We start from the raw sequence: 24,322 nt of genomic DNA, 5'->3' as shown, positions 1-24,322 counted from the left end.
TATTTTCTATAAATTATAGTAGAATGAAAGAAAGTGTAACACTTTTTAATAAAGAGCTTATAATCTGGAATATATAGGAACTAAAAAAAAAAAAAAAACCATCTTCCAATACACTTATCACTCACAAGATTCGAGCAACAGTATAGAAAAAGTAGTCATGCTAGAGTCCCTCAAAACACCAAATCATTGATTAGTTGGACTTATGAAAAAAATGTTGAAAGACGTGGGATGATTTTTCAGGTTTAGCAGAATACAACAAAATAATTAGAAGGCATCTACTAGATAAGTAAAATTACTTTGTCATATTTTAAGCTCTAGAGTAAGTTATTGAATAGATAGATTATTGTTTTCTTTCCAAATAGTTATCTACAATGATTTTGGTAAAATACCTTTAGCTTAGTAAATCTCATTGATTCAGTGATAAGCATTCTGGAGGTTATTTTTATTGATTTGAATTCTTTTTCTTTAACTGGTTTTGGTCTTCCATAGTGCTTTTGCATCTCTTCCAAAGCACAAACCTGGTTTCTGGTCAGATATAGCTATGGCTGTAGGTTCTCGATCTGCTGAGGAATGCCAGAAGAAATATATGGAAGATCCCCGAGGAAAAAGATTCCGGAAACATGTCACTAAGAAAAAGCCAGCCAAACCCAAAGTTCAAAATGGTAATCTTTGTAATAGATAAAGTTTTTCTTAGTGTAGATTTCTAATCATTCACTAAATGTATTTTATATTTCACTGAGGTTCTGTTTTTGTTAAGCATTTTCTTACATTTTTAAAGCTGGAAAGAACTTTAAAAATCTGTTTGATTTTTGGGTCTTACCTAAGTAGCTATTTCCATCAATAGTAGCTTTAGTAACCTGGTGCTTTGAGTTTATTCTAGGAACTGTGCAGTTGAATCCAGAGATTTTCATATTGTTGTTCTAAGGGTCTAATTTAATTTGGAGCCACTTGGGTAGGATGCCTAGCAATTTAGAAGAAAACTTAGAATAAATTTAGTTTTCATAGTTCCCAGGATTATTATTCATGCCCAGGGTTGCTAATAAAAGGTGTTTTATGCCAGAAAGTCTTAGAGTAAGCTTTTAGGGAGTACCTAGTATCCCTGCCCTAATTCAATAAGGTTTATATCTTAACGAAATCAATAAATTAGGCAATCAGCAAGGAGAATGTGTGGGAAGTAGCCGTGCTGACAACATAAAGACTGTTTTAACCTCATCATGCCTAATCTTAGGTAGTTTCATGAGGATCTTGCTGGCTAATCATATTGCACAGATCCCTGTGTAAAAACTCATTTGTTACTAGGAGACTTATAAAGCGGTAGAGGTTGAATTTGCTTAATATGAATACACAGTATAGACTTCGCAAAGTCTATAGAGCAGTTATTGTAAATGATCAAATCGTTAACCAAATCATCCCTGACTTTAAGGCAAGATAGGTAATGCTGATAAGAAGCAAACTGTTAAGATAACTGCCAAAGTGGGAACTCTTAAAAGGAAGCAACAGATGAGGACTTTTCTGGAACAGTTGCCAAAAGATGACCATGATGATTTTTTCAGTACAACACCTTTACAGAATCGAAGAGTACTGGTAAGAGTATTAAATGCATGAAATCACTTTTCTCTTTATCTATGTTGGCTTTTATATCTTTCATTTTATGTATGGTTAGTGTTCATCACTACTGTTTAGGCCAAGGTTTGATAGTGTCTATAGACATGACCAGAGTGTAGTGTAGGAAGTACTCTGCCAGTCATTGACATTCTCACCAGCTTCCAGTCTGCCCTTCAATGGATTTCAAAGTAATGTTTGAAGAACCAAATATAAAACCCAAAAATAAGCCAAATATATATATTTAAAATTTAATATACAGTCAGCAAACTTTTTTTAAAAAGGCAATAAGAAAACATCATCATCTACTGTATGATAAGTTGGAAGGAATTAAGTGATATTAATGAAAGATTGACAATCTGAATGTATAAAAGAGTTCATTTTTGTAGTGTGAAAAGTAGCATAATTAAAAATGTCAGTGATTAGGGTAAAGTATTTGCAACAAATACAACAAAGCCAATAATATCTGTAATATGAAGAACTCATTCAAGTGCTACTGGAATAATAAAAAGTATTGAGATACGAGAAAAAATTGAAATGACTGAGCAAACACTTGGGGAGTAGTCGTTTTAGCTAGTAATCAAAGGAAAACAAAGTAAATTATATGTATGCTTTCTAACTTACACAGTCTTTTTTAAAATAAGTTAAAATATCCACTGTTAACAAAAGCAATGGAGATGATGATACAGTCATACGTCAGTGGATGCATAAATTGAATCACACCTTTTGGAAACCATTATGGCAATTCATTACAAGAGCTGTAAAGATTAATTCTACTCTTGGGAATTTATCCTCATACAAAAGAAGCCAGATGTCTTCCCAGAGATACTCATATCCTTACAGCAAAAAAAAAAAAATGTATGTATCCAGTAAGGATATTTTTCCGAAACACAGTGAAACATGGTATAAATATTAAATGCAAATTTGAAGATTGAAGTAATTTAAGAATGTGTGGATATAGACAACCGGATTATAAAGTATAAAAATTGGAAGAGTTGTGTCAGTAAGCGAGACTTGATAATTTTTTCTAACAACTCTTAATATTGTTGCTAAATCATCTTCAATTTATAAGGCTACACAATGCTTTAGAGTTTAATAACATAATTATCTGGCCTCCCTTTTTTGCCTACACAGGTTATAGAGGGAGGTGTTTAAGGGGTCCATCTGAGACCTTTATATTCTTGTCCCAACACTATGCTCCTTCAGGGGTTATGCCCTTTATGTTATCCCACCATCATTTCAGGTTCCATATGTGCTTTGGCCTAAATGCAGTAGTAGCAACATTAAAAACAGGTAATAAAACAGAAATGAAAAGTAGTGGATTAGCTCATTTTCTCTAGCATATGGCCACTTTCTCTTAAGATTTTAATGTAAGATCTATTTAAGGATTAAATTGTTGTTTACTGGAAATACACACAGTAAAGTTTAATACAGTACTGCTTGAGTACCTACTGAGTGCCAAGCATAATAATAAAAATGAATTGCAGTTTTATTTTGCTCAGTCTACACCAAAGGTCGACAAACTGTGGCTCATGGGCCAAATTTGGCCTGCCACCTGTTCTTGTAAATAAAATTTTACTGGAACACAGCCATGCCCATTCATTTACATATTGTGTATGGCTGCTTTTGTCCTACAGCAGCACAGTTGAATAGTTGGGACAAAAACTGTGTGGTCTACAAAACCTATAATATTTCCTGACACTTTACAGAAAACATTTGCCAACCTCAGGACTATACAACTCTTAGAAGTAGGTGTCATTATCTCCATTTTACAGAAGAAAAACTAAGATTTTTTTGAGGCAAAGACTCTGTCCCCTAACTTTTACAGTTTTTAATTATCTCAGCTGGAAAGTTGTAAGGAGGAAAACAACTTAGCACATCAAAAAACATTTTGTGATAATGACAAAATCAGTTCTTACAGGTGCCTGCTGGTAATAAATATTTGCTTTCTAGCTGCCAAGTTTTCAGAACCATCAAGAAGAGGATGATATTCTGCCAAATATAGACACGAATCCAACAACTCCATCATCAGTTATCTTTCCACTGGCAAAAACCCCTCAGTGTCAGCATGTCAGTCCTGGCATGCTCGCCTCTATAAATAGGTAAATATTTATGCATTTAATACTGTAATTCTTCATCAGCATAATGGGGAATATTTAAACATTTTACGAGTTCATGTGAGTAGATGCCTGTAACTGGAAGGCCATCATTATTTAAAAAAAAAAAAAATCAATGAAGAATATCTCCTAGAAGCTCCGAGATGGACAATTTCAGCAATTAGAGATGTTATTCTGTTGAAATAGTGTTAGGACATAGCTCACACTTTACATCAGGATAAATTTACAGGTAAATTATTAAGTTCTAAAAAATACCTAAGGAAACCTTGGAGATTTGTTTTATAACCTCAAATTAGTGAGGGTCTTTCTAACTGATAAAAGACCCAGAAGCCACTAATGAAAACATTGATAAAGTCAACCGTATCAAAAAAATAAATAGAAAGGTTTTGCTTGGTATTAAACCACCATAAACAACCAAAAGAGAAACAATCTGAGAAAAGAACATAATCACAGCCAAAAGGCTAATTTCCCTAATATATATAGTGCTCCTATAAATTAATGAGAAGGAAAGCCATTTTCATGCATTGCTAATGAGAAGGTAATTTAGTACAATTTCAGCAGGAACAATTTTTCAACATTTATCCAAATTTTAAATTCACATGCCCTTTGGCCCACCAATCCTATTTCTAGAAATTATGAATGTACAGCCTGTCATTGCAGCATTGTTTATAATGGCAAAAGACTGAAACCACTCAGATGTCCATCAGTAGAGACTAATAAATTCTAATACCTTATGTAGTCATAGATATTAATACAACAATTTGTTATATACTATTAGAATAAAATATTAGGATAAAATGTCCAAGATACATTAATTGGAAAAAGTTATGTGCAGTGACTAATATGCTGCTATTTGTGTAAATGGATGCTATAGTATGTATGTGTAAAATACATGCATATATATATATATACACACATTTGTTGTTGTTAGGTGCCATCAAGTTAGGTTCTGACTCATAGTGACTATGTACAACAAAACACTGCCCGGTCCTGTGCTATCCTCACAATCATTGCTATGTTTGAGCTCATATGTATACGTATACACATACATACACACACACACACACATAATGGCACAAATGGTTAAGTGCTGTGAACCCACCTAGAGGCCTCGGAAAAAAAGCCTAGCAGTCTGCTTCTGAAAGATCACTGCCTGTGGAGTGCAGTTCTACTCTGAAACACATGGGATTGCAATAAGTCAAAATCAACAGTAATGGGAACATATATGTGTGTATACATGTATCTATTTGAAACCCTGGTGTAGTGGTTAAGAGTTCAGCTGCTAACCAAAAGGTCAGGTATTTGAGCCAGGCACTCCTTGGAAACCCCATGGGGCAGTTCTACTCTGTCCTACAGGGTTTCTGAGTTGGAATCAACTCAATGGCAACAGGTTTTTTTATGATGTATATTATAATATATATGCATACAGGCAGTCCCCAGGTTACAAACGTCCGACTTACAGACAACTCATACTTAAGAATGGATTGCAATAAACCCTATTATATTAAATGTTTGAGTTAAATATGTAACAGTGGCTCGTAATAAATGCAGTACTACTTTGTGATGCTCGTGAAAGCACTGTGCAGTTTGGAAGTGTTTTATATGCATAGAAAGGTAAAATATATACTAAGACGAACATTTGACTGACTGAATAAATCATATGTACCTGTTCTGACTTACCTACAAATCTGACTTAAAGATAGACATGGGAATGGATCTCATTCATAATGTGGGCACCACCTGTATGTACATAATTGCTTTTATTTGATTAAATGTCTATGAAATGATATATAGGAAACTGAAAACATTTGTGATCTCCAGGGAGAGGAACCAAGGTAGCTGGGGATGAATGGGAGGAAGACTTTAACTTTCGAACCATGTGAATACAGAAACTATTTGAAATATAAATATAATTAAGAAAAAAGCAGGGGTAGCCAACAACAGTCAGATGTCACAGAAAAAACGATGGTGAGAATAAGGCCTGAAAATTAGGCCATTCCATTTAGCAATTAAGGTCAGTACTGATCATAACAAGAGTAATTTCCATACAGAGGCGAAGTCAGATGATATTGAGAAAAAATATTCAGTACTCTCAAGAAGCTTGGTGATATTTAAAGTTCATTTTTTGCGCAAAAACAATTGTTCCCTATCCACAAATTACTCTTGGTTTATTTAGTTTTAATATTTAGTACAGGTGACACACTGGGTGAGGTTTTAAGAGTCATGTTGAAAGTATAATTTTGCACAAAGTTTTTGATAAGCACTTTGGCCAAATTCATTGAAAGCCTTAAAATGTTCATCTCTTTGACCATTAAATCATATTAGTCAATTCTAAATAATGAGATTTGGGCAAGTATGTATGTATATTTGTAAGAACAAAGATTTTCATCAAAACATAATACTGAAAATTTAGAAATGACCTAAATGTCCAACAATAAAAAAATAGTTATGAAATTAAGGTTTGCTCATATAACATAATACTATATAACAATTAAAAATCATGTCCTCAATTTTTTTCAGTTGTGGTAAAAATTAACAAAAAAATTGTCACTTTAACCATTTTCAAGTGGACATTAATTACATTTACCATGTTGTTCAACCACCACCACTATCTAGTTCCAAAAGCTTTTTGTCATCCCCGACAGACACTCAATACCCCTTAAGCAGTAAGTCCCCATTCCCCCATTTTCCTGAGAACCAGTAATAAACTTTGTCTATGTATTCTAGACAGCTAAGTGAGATCATATTTGTCTGTTTGTGGGATTTATTTGACTTAGCATGATGTTTCCAAGGTTCATCCATGTAGTAGCATGTATCAGAACTTCATTTCTCTTTATGGCTGAATATTCCATTGTATGAATGTACCACATTTTGTTTATCCTTTATCTGTTGATGGACACTTGGGTTGTTTCTAGCTTTTTGCTCTCATGAGTAATGCTGCAGTCAACACTGGTATACAAGTATCATTGTGGAATTGTTGGATCAGAAAGTTTTAATGACATGGAATAATGTTCAGTAAATAATTTTTAAAAACTAAGAAATAAAAATACAACATGATCCCAATTTTGCATAACATGTATCCATAAGAGAAAGGAAATTTCTTGACCAAAATATCACCAGCTGTTATTTCTAAGTTATAGAATTATACAGCTGATGTGGGTTTTTTTCGTCAGTTTACATTACTTTTATAATTAAGGAAATAAGCCTTTTTTTTTTTTTAATAGAGCACACGATCCTCATTTATATTGTGACTATGTATTCCCTAGAACTTTTTTATTTTAAATAATGAGTCTTCCAGGCCTCTCCATTATCTCTTGACTTCACTATCTCTAGTAGTTGGCTAACTTTTTATAACGATTTTAAATAATGAAACAGTTTATCACTTGAGAAGTGATCTCTTTGTACAGGACAACAAAGACTCGTAACATGCTAATCCTGAACAAGGCTTATTTACTTGCTATGCAATAAACCAAATTTTCAGTATTTATGATTCAAATTAATATGTTAATAAAATCACACATTATTATACCTGTAAGATTGCTCCCAGATAGTCATAAAGGAAAGAGGATAATTGATCATACAAGATCTTGGAGCCAAGGAGGATACGAATTGGTGTTCAACTGGGATTTGCTCCTAGGATCAGGACTAGGAATTGTAGGAGTGGGAATTGAGAAAAACCATTTTGGTTGGTTTCAGCTTTCCTCTGTAAATTATAAATCAAGTCTATTTGCTAAGAATGAGGGAAGAAAGAGACAAGGTAGGAAACATGAAAAAAATAATTGTAGTTAGTATGAGACGTACAAGAAGGAAGTAACTGTATAAAAATAAAAGGCTTGCTAAACTGAACTGATAAGTTAGTAGAGGGTTTTCATCACCTGGAATATCCTTTAAGTCATCCAACTGTGAGATCCAGTCTAGATAGGGAAGAATATAAACAGACATAAGTGAAAGGTGTAGTAAAAGGGAGTTCAGGGATAAGAGGTCTCAGCAGGAATTTTGGAAAGGAGGCAGCAAGATGGAGATTGGAGAGAGCATAAATGAGACAATGAACAATAAGCAAAAAATAAACCATAATTTCCTAGAATATTATTACTCATTGTTTCCTTTAAAACATATGATTGAACCATTTTGTCCACCTACATAGCCACGCCTTTTAAAAAAATAGAAAATAAAAATGTAAGATGTACTTTTAGATTGAAAGACATTTTAAATTAATTTTGTCAGTTGCTATTCAACCTGTGGATAAAAAGTATGATAGTTAATATTGACTTGAAATCATTTTGTATTCAAACAGGAATGATTGTGACAAATATGTTTTTCATATGCAAAAAAACCATAAAAACAATGGCGGTATTGTCTGGGGCAACGTCAGGAAAAAAACAGTAAGTATTTTTATTCTTAATCCATTTATTCAACACATACCTACTTAACTGTAATATGTAACAAATTGTGGGAGTTATAAGTTATGTAATAGTCCCTGCCCTCAAGGTGCTTACAACCTAATACAAGTAAATTATAATACAAGGTCATATGTATTAAATGTAGGTAACTACATAAATACTGTCAGATTAGAGCAAGAGGAACGAGGCTATAACAGGCCTCAGCAGCAGGTCACAGAAGGCAGCATTTGAGCAAGATGAGAATGAGTAAAAATTTTCATTTGGGGAATGGGGTAAGGAGGGAAAAAATACAGGTCAGGAGAGGACATTTCAGGCAAGACCCAGTAGCACAGTATCTGTTCAATGATTGAGGAATAATCCAAGCTAATAAAGTCAGTTTTCACAGTATAAGAAGTTTAATTAAATTCCATGCAGAATGAAAATGGCTACAAATGTTTTTCAGATTCAACTAAATTTTTTTTTTACATTTCAACATTTAAAATCCTATTAACTCAAAGGCGTCTTAATAGTGATCCATATCCCTTTAAGAGAATACTTTTTATCTTCTTGAATTAATCTTTCTAATTTTCAATTTCAGATTTTAATTTGAATAGCTGATATCCAGATAAGAGTACTAGGATTCTGGAAACGTTAATTCACTTCAGATTTTCTCAAAGTAAATAAGTAATCATAGAGAATGATAATTTAACTACTTTACCCCCCTCAGAGAATGCTACTCCTTAAAACCAGATTATGACATCTCTTCCTCCCTCACCCACTCTAAAACACACTGCAAACTGACCAGAGTGTAATTCCTCTCGAGACAGTCTCTAAACTAAACATTGGGTTACTTAATCAGATCCAGTCTTTATGGGCTTCACTTGTCTATAGAGAATGGTAGATACATCTGAGGGCCTTAGTTTAAAATCAGTCCGAGAACTAAATTCTTCGAATCTCTTCTCATATAGAAGCAGCAGGCAAACTCCTTCTCGGTGTTTCTTAAAATTCCCCTTTTCCAGTCCTACATTACTTTTGAGAATGAAATTTTGGTCTGTTGCAGAGGACCTGGAAACATCTTAATTTAGTGAGAAAGCCTGGATGGGAGTCCAGAGATTGGACTTCTAGTTCCTGTTTTGGCAGTAAGAAGCTGGGCGGCCTTGCCAAGTCCACTAATTAAGTACTTCTCAAACTTTGATATGCATGATGTCACCTGGGTATCTTGTTAAAACCCAGATTCCAATCCAGTAGCTCTGAGATAGTGCATTTGTAATCAGCTCCAGGTGATGCCCATGCTTCTGAGCCATGAACCACACTGAGCAGCAAGACCATAACCCACTGAGTCTCTCCACTGCGAAATAAGGTGTCATATGGAATATCTATGAGGGCCCTTCCTAAGAACTTTTATTTCTCTATATTTCTGGGGTCATCTTAACTACTTCTGGGCTTTTACTTTTCTTAATGGGTTATAATTTGAGCAACTTATCAAATTTTAGTATCTTTGTGATTTAGTCCCGTATTTTTTCATAGCCTAATATTTTGGAGCCAATGTGTTATAATGGAAAGAGCAAAAGGTTTACACAAATAACGCACACCTTCTACATTTCTTTGCCAACTGCTTCCTTCCCTGGCAAGGTATTTTTGTGAGTGTGCTACACTAATTTTTTTTTTTTTTTACAGCAATATGTTAAAAAAAAAAATAGTGCTTACAAAAATACCTCGTGGGGGGAACAGCTGACAAACAAATGCAGAAGGTGCACGTCATTTGCATAAAATGCAGCAGTTACTTTTAAAAGTTCTTGTTTGAATGTCTGGCTCCCCATACAAGCTTTGTGGCACTGGGCAGGCTCCTTGAGGTTTCTAATCTCATTTTATCTGTGTGTGGTATGGCAATGGGGATCATGATGACACTGGCTTATCTCACTGAATCATTTTGAGAGTTTAATGATGTATTACAGTGTTTTGCCTCATCTCACAGGAAAAAAATGTATTTTATATCACAACCTATGAGCATCTCAAACAGAAGTTTTTTGCAACAATAGTTACCTTAGCATTGGGAATATACTTTGTCATATTTTTGTTCTATTCCATTTCATTTTTTAAAATTGGCAGCCATGACCAGTAGTTTGAAAAACACTGATATATAAGCATCCATAATATGCTTAAAACTTGCCACATACATTTCCATTTTAACAAGAATCTGAAGTAAAAAGAATTGAAAATTTGCTAGGCAATGTTTTTCAAATGCAGATTTTTTCCTACAATCATTAATTATTATTATAATAATCGTGATAAATTGTTTATATTTTGACTTGTTTGCTAGCCAGTATATTAATTATTTAAATGAAATAAATCCTTAGAACATTTTGGTAGCTTTTCGATGCTCATAGACTATCCTTTAACCACTGTAGCATTCGTGTGTCATGGTATCTTATACTCACGTTTGCCAGCAGTGGGCAACAACATTGAATAAGTCATGGTTCTTGTTCTGGATAAAAGAGAATTAGACGTTTCACAGAAAACTGTACTGTGAGTAGATTTAGTTACAGGCATATGTTCAAAGTACTCTGGATATAAAGCATGCTTAACTTTGTCTAGGTTTGGGACTGGCTTCACAAGACATCCGTTTAGCTATTAATATGACTATGAACTCTCTTGTAGGTTGAAACTGATTTTTCAACCCCAACATCCAGAAGAAAAACTGCATTTAGCAAAGGTAATATACTTACATGTATATTGTATAAAACTCAGTTCTGTTATGCAGATGGTACTAAAATTAATTGTTCTCAAGTAGACAGACCTACCACTTGGTTTCTTATAGTTGTTTTCAATTTCATTGAACATACTTTTAAAAATGTATTAAGGCTTTTTATTAAATTTCTCTTTGCAGATTTAGGAGATAACTCCAGTATTGGAAAACTTTTCACAGATGCTATGGAATCTTTAGATGAAGAGGAGAAAGATTACTATTTTTCCAACTCCGACTCTGCATAGTAAAGATGACAACATATCATTTCTAGGACTTTCACTATAGACAATGTATTTGTATTGTCATTTGGAGTACACGTATTTTCTTTGTAATATGGTAGCTTCATATGAAAAATGTAGACTCCTTTCAAAGATTTCAGGTGTTTGTATGCAAAGTAAAATTTTCCTGTATAGAATATTCCTCATTGTTGCAGCTTACTAAAAATGTAAGGAAAATTGCTTATGTAGCTATTTGTAAATTTTGTGAGATTAAAATACATATACATAAGTTTTTTATAAGCATGTAAGTCTGTTTACCTAGGAAAATTATGTTCCAAACAATTTTTTTAATTTTGCTATTGTTAAGCAGGGGGAAATGAAAGATAGATTGTTCTAGTGGCTACTGAGTTCATGAAAACTTTAAATTAGTATTTGTCACTACTTGGTATATAAGCCCAGAGTTGATCTAATGTTTAAATTACACATTGAAACTATTTAAGATACTTCTCTCCTGAAACCTATGTAATTTTAATTTATTCCTTTTTTAGTATTTTATTAGGTAGAATCAGAGAATGTATTTTGTTGCTTTCTTAAAGTTTATTTACATATGCAGACATAGTAAAAAACTAGATTAAATTCCATTAATAGATCCACCAGTGCAGGAAATAAAGTTAACATGTTGTCATAGCAAGCATCCTTTTCCTTTCACTGACAGCTCCTGTAGAAATAAATTTTTTTTTTAGCACAATTCTTTTAGCTTTTTCTGCTGTTGCTTTAAAATTTTACAGAATATTTTTTTCTCTGGGTATAGTACATGTTCACCTACCTCTTCTCTTCAATTAGATTTTTCAAATAAAGTTAGTTCTTTTATAATATTTATTTTTTTGTTGTCTTTTAAACTACTGGATCATAGAAAGAAAACAAATATGCATTTTGTTACTGGCCCAACTTTTCTTTAAAAATACCTGAACTTTTAAGAGAAAATAGTAATTTCTTGTTTCTTAAGTGAGTAATAATCAGCAGTTATAGGATTTATAGCAACACAGGATTAAAAAAGAATAGTGCAGTTGGACCAAGATCATTCTCTTTTAAACTTGATTGCTTCTACCACAAAGTCTGGGTAGATGCAGGTGGAACAAATAAAAGGTTTATTTTAGAGTGGCTCTATTAAATAGTGTAAAACTCGAGTTGCCAATATTAAGTATAATACTGTGCTGCTTGAAGTTAGTGGATAGTGTTTTGGAGTTAAGAAGGTGGTCAAATCCCATAACGGGAAATAAAAAGATAAATTTCAAAAGTTGTGGATTTGACTCTATCCAGAAGTTTGACCCCCTAGCCTCCATATTCTCTGTGTCCTATAGAATTCCTTCAGCATCCTTCCTGTTCTATACTACCGCACCCCCCTGCCAGCTACCTGGTTTTAGTCCCATTCTTTCCATAAGATAAACTATTAATATTTAAGGCAACTTCCAAAGAACACTTAAAAGTGGAAAAGAAAGACTTCAAGGACTCAAGGACTGAAATGATAAAGATGGATTGACTAATAGGGCTAACATTGAAGGTATAGAAGGAGGCTACTGCAGGCCTAAATATGGAGAGTTTTCTACATAGCAAGCATAAATAAATGAAATCCTCTTGGTTATGTCCCTCACACCATGTTAATTTACATAATATTTTGTCTGCTGGGTAGACACAAAGAGGGAGTCAGAGTACATGGTGTCTGCATGGGAGGTCCTGCAAGGTGGTCACCCTATGTAGGCTAGTGCGAGGTTGCCGAGGGACTGTGCTCCCTGCGTTCAGCTGGGGTGGAGCACCACCATCTGTCCCTACCCACATGCACCATTGACAGACTATGCAACGGGAGCAAGAAGCAGCAAAATGCAGCACACCAGAACCGGAAAAGCCCCTTTTCCTTCTGACAAAGCTTAGCATCCTGTGTACTATAAAGGAGGAATGCTCAAAAAGTCCAATCTGTTGTAGGTACTAAAGAGGGAATGTGCATCTGAGAGGTAATAAATTGATAGCTGTACACTAGCCAGCAACAGAGTTTCTTATCTCTCTGACTTTGACAGAATTGGACAACATATACATGAGATCAAATGCTTTCAGAAGATTTGAGAGTTTATTCTATCTTTAAGGGGCCGAGTTCACAATTAGAATAACTGTTTTTGGTCTCTCTTTATCACTATAAGAGAGTGAAAAGAGAACTGAATCTAGTACCTGGATTCTGGTTCTAGATTTGTCAGTCTAAACTTGAATCAGTCACTTGTTTCTGGCCTCACTTTCATCATCTGAGAAGAAAGGAAAAAGAAAAGGGATTTAAGTTAGATGAGCTCTGAAGTCCACACAAGGTCTAAGTTGAGGAAAGCTCTCTGCTGTGAGGGTGTTCAACTACCCAACATTAAAAAAGAAGAAAGAAGGCAACCAGAGAATAAAGGGCTAAACTGGAGGAGGGAGGGTGTCCATGATTAAAGGCTGCTGTAGCACTAGACAGACTAGAAGGAAGGGCCTCAGATGTTTCAGATGTAAACATCTTAAAATATTAATAGCATTACCACAAACACAATGGGTGAAAATGAAAGTCGACATTCAATAGCTCACCTAAACACTAAAAATAAATTGTCCAGATCCAAGTCGATATATCACTTCTTTGAATATGATATTTCAACAGCATAAGAAATACTTTGGAGTTCATATTAATAGGGTTTGACTGTACTTAACTGGGACACCTTTGGGAAGGTATTCAATTTTCTACTTTCCTAGTTACTAGGGCATTTATCTCACAACAGACCTAACCTTAATCTAAGATGTATTTAGACTCAGTGCATTTAAAATATTCTAGATATTATAGTTTATAAATAGAAGAAACTGTTAATGACCACTAAGTTGGCAGCAGTCACAGACACATCAACCTATCACACTAACAAATGACAACAGTGCATTAATCTTTGGAAATTTTTCAAAATATATCTTAGCTTTTACTTTCTTAAACTGAACAGCACCTTTTTTTATTCAATAAAAAGTTGTTTCATAATCTAGTTAATATCAAATGATCACTGCATATCAGAAATGGTTTTCTTTTCAATAATTTAATCTATACAAATAAAAATGTACAATATATAAAATATCTTTACGAGACAAGGAAATATTCTCTTATTTACATAGTTCACACAGCAATGCTTACTGAAGTGCACTCGGTATCTTAAGAGTTCTTTGATCACTGCTTCTTGAGCCGTGTGATCATGCGTCGGACTTCAGTCTGCACTGGTTAAGACTGTCTGGTAACATTTGCATGTCAAATACATAATGAATATAGGCATAGATCTCCTCGGCCTTTCGATGTGTTACTTGTGCATACATGGAGATTTCTTGAGGTGAGCTGAAAAATCAATTGGACAAAGAAAAACATTACAGTAGAATTTTGACTTTAATAATATTTAATATGATCACCTTAAGAACACCAGATACAAAAGCCTTTAGTCAGAGAAAATCATTTTCTGCCTAAGCATTCTATACCCAGATGATACGTCTACAGGGCTAAATAAAATAAAAACTTATTTGTTCCCTTTAGTTAAAATCATGTGCAATAACCACAACTTCAACATCTTTCATGGGCCTTTGGTTTAATTAAAAAGAACCTATTTTCCAAAAGCTTCCTTTTTCAAGGATTATAATTATCAAAAATTAGTAACATTCTTAAAATTTTTCTAGGTATAGAATTGAACAGCTCAGAAATGTTAGAATGTAAGGTCAAATATAAGTGCTGTTTTGTGTTTATCTCCCCATAGGGCTCTAAGCTCCTCAAAGGCAATGCCTATCTTTTTTCATTCATTCTTTTTTTCTTTTTCCATTAATGTCCTCGGCTTCATGCAGTGACTGATACATGTTGACAGGCATATTCACTGAATGAAATAAACAAACACTATCCCTCTTTTTTTTATCCCTCTTAATTTTTTGAAAAATTTAAATTTCCTATGGAATGCTTCTATGAATCATTTAAAAGTAACAATTTAAAAATATTATTAAAACAGGCATACCTGTTAGCCATTTTTTTCACTGATGAAAACTGGTGGCACATATTTAATGCAGTTATATAACTTACATTGGGAATACTTAGATAAAAATGAAGTACGTTCCATTTACTACTGTTCACTACCGTTGGAACATGAATACCAACATTCTTTCTTTGTTCCACTAAAGACAGTTCCTTTAGCAAATCTGCGGTTTCTTCTTGGCAGGAACTGAAAAGAATTCGGATTCCAGCACTTATTAAGGCAGTCAGCAGGCTGTCATAGCTCTTTGTTCTCCTAAACATCCTTGAGGTGTCTCCTAAATATTTCATAATTAGGAAAATGCAAACTTTAGTAACTAATATTACGTAGAGTTGTTAATATACTTTATATTATTAAAATCCCTAGATCTACACCATTGGGCCAATCAGTGCCACATTATGCTATATTAGAAACCCCACAGCTAAAGTTCTAAAGAAAATCTCAAACATGTGAGATAAAATAGGGAGAACTGTCTTTATGAGTATCTTGAACTGGAATCAACACAGGAGGATGAAGAGGCAGGAGAGAGCTCATATTTCCAGATAATTTATTCCTGAGGCCACAACCGTATTATTCATCTCTAATTCCTTATACTGCTAACACTGAAGGGACTTGTTAAGCTGAACTCCTTTAAAAAGTATCTTATGTATTTATTCCAAAGAGCTATTCAACAAATATCCTACACACTCATTTTAATCTGTCATCTCTGACTCTTATTAATTTACTTCCTTACCGTTCCTGGTCATTTTTCCCCCATAGCCTACCTACCATCATCATTATGCCAAAAAAAAAAATCTTTTCCATAACTTTTGACCTGTTACTTTCCTCTTTCTTCTGAATTAATCTCCCTTATAAAGGCTAGATTGGCAAAGAGAGTATTACAGAATTTTAGCACTGGGAGGATCTAAGAGATCACCTAATTGAAATCCCTCACTTTTCTGATTAAAAAGAAAAAACAAAACAACTGACCTCTTCTTACCTCTCAAAATCTGCTGCTTCTTTTATATTCAAAACTGAATAAACGGCACCTCTAACCTACCTGCCTAGTCACCCAAGTAACAAAGTCAACTCAAAGTAATTCTTGACTTCTCCCGCCCACTCCTGTTAATCCTGCCTCCTAAATATCTCCTGAATCCTCCTCTTCCCCAACTGCTGCCTTATAGAAGGCCCTCATCCATTCTGGGGCTTCTGAAGAAGTCTTATGATTGGTCCACTTGCCTACAATTTTTTACCCTTTAATTCTCATAAGCTGCATTGAAACACACTAATGGAATTATGTAAATATGTAAACATCCATAAATCAAGTATTTATATTTAAGAGCTTCCTTACAGCAGAAAGATAAACTAAATAACAGTCAAGTTCTTTTATAGTCTTATAAACACACTTTTAAATACAAACCTGTTTTTTCTCTGTCCTTTTCCACAATCATACATATTCTTTCAAACATGCTTTGCAGGTGCTGGATCTGGTCAATGAGCTTGTTCTTATTGACACTATTTAACATCTCAGATTGAGACCTCCTTTCCACCACCATGCGGTTACTCACTATGTAATCACAACCATTAAGAGGACAAACCTCTACTTCTAACCCATGAATTGCTCTTAGGGAAGAAATTACTTCTGCGCCTGAAGCGATTTCACGACTATCTACAAGAATACGGGTTCTTGTTCCTTCCTGTGGAAGTCTAGAAGTATGTATCCCAGCTAAATATGGTCTTGAATTGGAACAACATGCCACTGAAGTGCTGGAATCCTCCAGAGTGCTACCAACCTGAAAAAGTAGAAAATATCAATCACAATCAGGTTAAATACATCCTAACACCACAAGCTTCTCACATCGGAAGTTGACTCTCCTTACTGACAGATCATGCTCTTCTCCCTAGCCTCAACATGACGAAAGTGACTACAGGTGAAGGAAAAAGCCACCACTCTGATGACTCAAAAAAATTCAAGCTTTCGCTAAGAATAGAAAGATGTGAAGAAATGGGAGAAAAATCTAAAAATGAACAGAAATTAAGTACTAAAAAAAGGGAAACTGAGTTATGATTTTTAGCCTAAAGAAAAAACAATGAATGGATGGTTAAATAATCTTAAAACAGAGTAGAGTTCATCTTGGAAAATTAAGAGAATACCTAAGATATTATTGACAAAGAATTGGAAGATTAAATAACCAGAATGTCCCTCCAGCTGAAAATAGCTAAAACCACTAAATCATGTTTTGTTTTTTTTTTTCTTAAGTCTTTTAAAATGCATAACTGGACTGCCAAGAAAGTAAGGAATCTAGGTAAAAAACAAAAGTGAGAATCCTGGAAATCAGGCAAGCACAAACCCAGGTTTCCTTTGCTAAGTGTCTGGCAAATCCTGTTGACCATAAGCTCCTCTTCTGAGAAAAGCACTGTGCACAGGAAATATGTGAAGTGCTGGGCCTCCCACTCCCTGCCAAAAAAGGGGCAAGTAAGAAATAAATCTATTCTATAGAAGCAGAAAGCAAAAAAACACTTCTCAAACTTGATACTAGGTAAACAAACAAAAACTCCAAACCCATTGCCAACGAGCTGATTCCAACTCACAGCAACCCTACAGGACAGAGTAGAACTGCCCCATAAGGTTTCCAAGGAGTGGCTGGTGAATTCAAACTACCGACCTTTTGGTCAGCAGCAGAGCTCTTAACCACTGTGTCACCATGGTTCCAGTGATACTAGGTAGAAGGGGAAAAAAAGTCTTTCAGAATTTTTATCTGTCAAACTGGCCCTCCAACCCTCACGTGGGTTTGCAGACAGAAATACACAACACCTGTGTAATCCACAAACTTCAAATAATTCAGAAATGCTCTCACAAAGAAAATGTAAAGACTCTATATAAGAAAAGATGTTTTCAATTTTGCTAAGATAAGAAAAATGCAAATGGAAACTATACCTAGACACAATTTTTCACTGTATACGTTGGCAATAGTCTCTGTTGAGGAGGTTTGGGGAAAATCAGGGCATTCGCATACATTGCTAGTGGGAATAAAAAATGATAAAACCCATATGGAGGGGAAGTTTGCAATATCTGGCAGAACTGCATATGCATTTACCCTTTTACCCAGCAACCTCACTTCAAACAGGCCATCCCAAAGCTACACTGTCAAAATATAAAAAGAGATGCACACGGCTACTTGCTGTAAAACTATTTAAAGAACGAAAGACCAGAAACAACTCAAACACCCATCAATGTGGAACTGTTGAATAAATTATGTTACAGCTACACAATGAAGAACTATGCAGCTGTAAAAAGTAATGAGGAGGCTGGCCGGAAGTGTCGCGAGGCGGGATCACGAGATGGCGGACTAGGTGGACGCTACCGCGGATCCCTCTTGCAACAAAGACTCGGAAAAACAAGTGAATCGATCACATACACAACAATCTACGAACCCTGAACAACAAACACAGATTTAGAGACGGAGAACGAACAAATACAGAGAGGCAGCGATTGTTTTCAGAGCCTGGAGCCAGCGTACCAGTCAGGCTGCTTCATTAACATCCAAATAGCCTGAGCCAGAGGGAGAACTCTGATAGGGATCTGACTGCATTTTTTTTTTTAGCGGATCTTCTGGAAAAACTAGTTTCCCAGCGATGGCTCGGAGACAGCAGCCCATATCAAACCACATAAAGAAGCAGACCATGACAGCTTCTCCAACCCCCCAAACAAAAGAATCAAAATCTTTCCCAAATGAAGATACAATCCTGGAATTATCAGATACAGAATGTAAAAAACTAATTTACAGAATGCTTAAAGACATCACAAACGAAATAAGGCAAACTGAAGAAAAAGCCAAGGAGCAAACCGATAAAACTGTTGAAGAACTCAAAAAGATTATTCAAGAACATAGTGGAAAAATTAATAAGTTGCAAGAATCCATAGAGAGACAGCATGTAGAAATCCAAAAGATTAACAATAAAATTACAGAATTAGACAACTCAATAGGAAGTCAGAGGAGCAGACTCGAGCAATTAGAATGCAGACTGGGACATCTGGAGGACCAGGGAAACAACACCAACATAGCTGAAAAAAAAATCAGATAAAAGAATTTAAAAAAATGAAGAAACCCTAAGAATCATGTGGGACTTTATCAAGAAGGATAACTTGCGGGTGATTGGAGTCCCAGAACAGGGAGGGGGGACAGAAAACACAGAGAAAATAGTTGAAGAACTCCTGACACAAAACTTCCCTGACATCAAGAAAGACAAAAGGATATCTATCCAAGATGCTCATCGAACCCCATTTAAGACTGATCCAAAAAGAAAAACACCAAGACATATTATCATCAAACTCGCCAAAACCAAAGATAAAGAGAAAATTTTAAAAGCAGCCAGGGAGAAAAGAAAGGTTTCCTTCAAGGGAGAATCAATAAGAATCAGTTCAGACTACTCAGCAGAAACCATGCAGGCAAGAAGGGAATGGGACGACATATACAGAGCACTGAAGGAGAAAAACTGCCAGCCAAGGATCATATATCCAGCAAAACTCTCTCTGAAATATGAAGGTGAAATTAAGATATTTACAGATAAACACAAGTTTAGAGAATTTGCAAAAACCAAACCAAAGCTACAAGAAATACTAAAGGATATTGTTTGGTCAGAAAACCAATAATATCAGATACCAGCACAATACAAGGTCACAAAACAGAATGTCCTGATATCAACTCAAATAGGGAAATCACAAAAACAAATTAAGATTAATTAAAAAAAAAAAATACACGTTAACAGGGAATCATGGAAGTCAATAGGTAAAAGATCACAATAATCAAAAAGAGGGACTAAATACAGGAGGCATTGAACTGCCAGATGGAGAGTGATACAAGGCGATATAGAACAATACAAGTTAGGTTTTTACTTAGAAAAATAGGGGTAAATAATAAGGTAACCACAAAAAGGTATAACAACTCCATAACTCAAGAAAAACATAACGACTCAACTAACATAAAGTCAAACACTATGAAAATGAGGATCTCACAATTTACTAAGAAAAACATCTCAGCACAAAAAAGTATGTGGAAAAATGAAATTGCCAACAACACACATGAAAAGGCATCAAAATGACAACACTAAAAACTTATCTATAATTACACTGAATGTAAATGGACTAAACGCACCAATAAAGAGACAAAGAGTCACGGACTGGATAAAGAAACACGATCCATCTATATGCTGCCTACAAGAGACACACCTTAGACTTAGAGACACAAACAAACTAAAACTCAAAGGATGGAAAAAAATATATCAAGCAAACAATAAGCAAAAAAGAGGAGTACCAATATTAATTTCTGACAAAATAGACTTTAGACTTAAATCCACCACAAAGGATAAAGAAGGACACTATATAATGATAAAGGGACAATTGACCAGGAAGACATAACCATATTAAATATTTACGCACCCAATGACAGGGCTGCAAGATACATAAATCAAATTTTAACAGAATTGAAAAGTGAGATACACACCTCCACAATTATAGTAGGAGACTTCAACACACCACTATCGGAGAAGGACAGGACATCCAGTAAGAAGCTCAATAGAGACACGGAAGACCTACTTACAACAATCAACCAACTTGACCTCATTGACTTATACAGAACTCTCCACCCAACTGCTGCAAAATATACTTTTTTTCTAGCGCACATGGAACATTCTCTAGAATAGACCACATATTAGGTCATAAAACAAACCTTTGCAGAATCCAAAACATCGAAATATTACAAAGCATCTTCTCAGACCACAAGGCAATAAAACTAGAAATCAATAACAGAAAAACTAGGGAAAAAAAATCAAATACTTGGAAAATGAACAATACCCTCCTGAAAAAAGACTGGGTTATAGAAGACATCAAGGAGGGAATAAGGAAATTCATAGAATGCAACGAGAATGAAAATACTTCCTATCAAAACCTCTGGGACACAGCAAAAGCAGTGCTCAGAGGCCAATTTATATCAATAAATGCACACATACAAGAAGAAGAAAGAGCCAAAATCAGAGAACTGTCCCGACAACTTGAACAAATAGAAAGTGAGCAACAAAAGAACCCATCAGGCACCAGAAGAAAACAGATAATAAAAATTAGAGCTGAACTAAATGAATTAGAGAACAGAAAAACAATTGAAAGAATTAACAAAGCCAAAAGCTGGTTCTTTGAAAAAATTAACAAAATTGATAAACCATTGGCTAGACTGACTAAAGAAATACAGGAAAGGAAACAAATAACCCGAATAAGAAACGAGAAGGACCACATCACAACAGAACCAAATGAAATTCAAAGAATCATTTCAGATTATTATGAAAAATTGTACTCTAACAAATTTGAAAACCTAGAAAAAATGGATGAATTCTTGGAAAAACACTACCTACCTAAACTAACGCATTCAGAAGTAGAACAACTAAATAGACCCATAACAAAAAAAGAGATTGAAACGGTAATCAAAAAACTTCCAACAAAAAAAAGGCCTGGCCCGGACGGCTTCACTGTAGAGTTCTACCAAACTTTCAGAGAAGAGTTAACACCACTGCTACTGAAGGTATTTCAAAGCATAGAAAAGGACGGAATACTACCCAACTCATTCTATGAAGCCACCATCTCCCTGATACCAAAACCAGGTAAAGACATTACCAAAAAAGAAAATTACAGACCTATATCCCTCATGAACATACATGCAAAAATCCTCAACAAAATTCTAGCCAATAGAATACAACAACACATCAAAAAAATAATTCACCATGATCAAGTGGGATTTATACCAGGTATGCAAGGCTGGTTTAATATCAGAAAAACCATTAATGTAATCCATCACATAAATAAAACAAAAGATAAAAACCACAGGATCTTATCAATAGATGCAGAAAAGGCATTTGACAAAGTCCAACACCCATTTAGGATAAAAACTCTTACCAAAATAGGAATTGAAGGAAAATTCCTCAACATAATAAAGGGCATCTATGCAAAGCCAACAGCCAATATCACTCTAAATGGAGAGAACCTGAAAGCATTTCCCTTGAGAATGGGAACCAGACAAGGATGCCCTTTATCACCACTCGTATTCAACTTCGTACTTGAAGTCCTAGCCAGGGCAATTAGGCTAGACAAAGAAATAAAGGGTATCCGGATTGGCAAGGAGGAAGTAAAGTTATCACTATTTGCAGATTACATGATCTTATACACAGAAAACCCTAAGGAATCCTCCAGAAAACTACTGAAACTAATAGAAGAGTTTGGAAGAGTCTCAGGTTATAAAATAAACATACAAAAATCACTTGGATTCCTCTACATCAACAAAAAGAACACCAAAGAGGAAATAACCAAATCAATACCATTCACAGTAGCCCCCAAGAAGATAAAATACTTAGGAATAAATCTTACCAGGGATGTAAAAGACCTATACAAAGAAAACTACAAAGCTCTACTACAAGAAATTCAAAAGGACATACTTAAGTGGAAAAACATACCTTGCTCATGGTAGGAAGACTTAACATAGTAAAAATGTCTATTCTACCAAAAGCCATCTATACATATAACGCACTTCCGATCCAAATTCCAATGTCATATTTTAAGGGGATAGAGAAACAAATCACCAATTTCATATGGAAGGGAAAGAACCCCCGGATAAGCAAAGCATTACTGAAAAAGAAGAAGAAAGTGGGAGGCCTCACTCTACCTGATTTCAGAACCTATCATACAGCCACAGTAGTCAAAACAGCCTGGTACTGGCACAACAGGCACATAGACCAATGGAACAGAATCGAGAACCCAGATATAAAGCCATTCACGTATGAGCAGCTGATATTTGACAAAGGACCAGTGTCAGTAAATTGGGGAAAAGATAGTCTTTTTAACAAATGGTGCTGGCATAACTGGATATCCATTTGCAAAAAAAATAAAACAGGACCCATACCTCACACCATGCACAAAAACTAACTCCAAGTGGATCAAAGACCTAAACATAAAGACTAAAACGATAAAGATCATGGAAGAAAAAATTGGGACAACCCTAGGAGCCCTAATACAGGGCATAAACAGAATATAAAACATTACCAAAAATGATGAAGAGAAACCCGATAACTGGGAGCTCCTAAAAATCAAACATCTATGCTCATCTAAAGACTTCACCAAAAGAGTAAAAAGACCACCTACAGATTGGGAAAGAATTTTCAGCTATGACATCTCTGACCAGCGCCTGATCTCTAAAATCTACATGATTCTGTCAAAACTCAACCACAAAAAGATAAACAACCCAATCAAGAAGTGGGCAAAGGATATGAACACACATTTCACTAAAGAAGGTATTCAGGCAGCCAACAGATACATGAGAAAATGCTCTCGATCATTAGCCATTAGAGAAATGCAAATTAAAACTACGATGAGATTCCATCTCACACCAACAAGGCTGGCATTAATCCAAAAAACACAAAATAATAAATGTTGGAGAGGCTGCGGAGAGATTGGAACTCTTATTCACTGCTGGTGGGAATGTAAAATGGTACAACCACTTTGGAAATCTATATGGCGTTATCTTAAACAGTTAGAAATAGAACTACCATACAACCCAGAAATCCCACTCCTCAGAATATACCCTAGAGATACAAGAGCCTTCACACAAACAGATATATGCACACCCATGTTTACTGCAGCTCTGTTTACAATAGCAAAAAGCTGGAAGCAACCAAGGTGTCCATCAACAGATGAATGGGTAAATAAATTGTGGTATATTCACACAATGGAATACTACGCATCCATAAAGAACAGTGACGAATCTGTGAAACATTTCATAACATGGAGGAACCTGGAAGGCATTATGCTGAGCGAAATTAGTCAGAGGCAAAAGGACAAATATTGTATAAGACCACTATTATAAGATCTTGAGAAATAGTAAAAACTGAGAAGAACACATACTTTTGTGGTTACGAAGGGGGGAGGGAGGGAGAGGGTTTTTTACTGATTTTTTTTTAATCAGTAGATAAGAACTGCTTTGGGTGAAGGGAAAGACAACACTCAATACATGGAAGGTCAGCTCAATTGGACTGGACCAAAAGCAAAGAAGTTTCCAGAATAAAATGAATGCTTCAAAGGTCAGCGGAGCAGGGGCAGGGGTCTGGGGAAAATGGTTTGAGGGGACTTCTATGTCAACTGGCAAAATAATTCTATTATGAAAACATTCTGCATCCCACTTTGAAATGTGGC

At 35.0% G+C, this 24,322-nt stretch overlaps 2 protein-coding genes across 3 annotated transcripts in view; one reads left to right on the top strand and one right to left on the bottom strand.

Moving 5' to 3' along the window:
* MIS18BP1 (MIS18 binding protein 1) overlaps positions 1-11,222 on the top strand; it is a 47,683-nt gene extending 36,461 nt beyond the window's left edge. The window contains exons 12-17 of the mRNA XM_049898516.1: positions 490-662; positions 1,424-1,584; positions 3,556-3,704; positions 8,014-8,101; positions 10,757-10,811; positions 10,986-11,222. Of these exons, the coding sequence (XP_049754473.1) occupies positions 490-662; positions 1,424-1,584; positions 3,556-3,704; positions 8,014-8,101; positions 10,757-10,811; positions 10,986-11,089 (730 nt within the window). The 3' untranslated portion in view covers positions 11,090-11,222. The remainder of the gene's footprint in view (positions 1-489; positions 663-1,423; positions 1,585-3,555; positions 3,705-8,013; positions 8,102-10,756; positions 10,812-10,985) is intronic.
* A 384-nt stretch (positions 11,223-11,606) lies between these two features.
* Positions 11,607-24,322, bottom strand: part of FANCM (FA complementation group M) — a 66,387-nt gene continuing 53,671 nt past the window's right edge. The window contains exons 21-24 of one of the 2 annotated variants that reach the window (XR_007519039.1): positions 16,514-16,886; positions 15,100-15,391; positions 14,247-14,441; positions 11,607-13,353 (exon numbers count right to left, since the gene is read on the bottom strand). Coding sequence is in view for 1 of the 2 variants with exons in the window: in XM_049899208.1 (XP_049755165.1) it covers positions 14,303-14,441; positions 15,100-15,391; positions 16,514-16,886 (804 nt within the window). In the remaining variant the exon portion in view is untranslated. Of the gene's footprint in view, positions 14,442-15,099; positions 15,392-16,513; positions 16,887-24,322 lie in introns of both variants that reach the window. The other variant, XM_049899208.1, reaches the window with a different exon arrangement.

Source organism: Elephas maximus, chromosome 10 (genome assembly GCF_024166365.1).
Source record: "Elephas maximus indicus isolate mEleMax1 chromosome 10, mEleMax1 primary haplotype, whole genome shotgun sequence".
In the NCBI taxonomy this organism is placed as follows: Eukaryota; Metazoa; Chordata; class Mammalia; order Proboscidea; family Elephantidae; genus Elephas; species Elephas maximus.
This window is presented reverse-complemented; position numbering and strand designations above follow the sequence as displayed.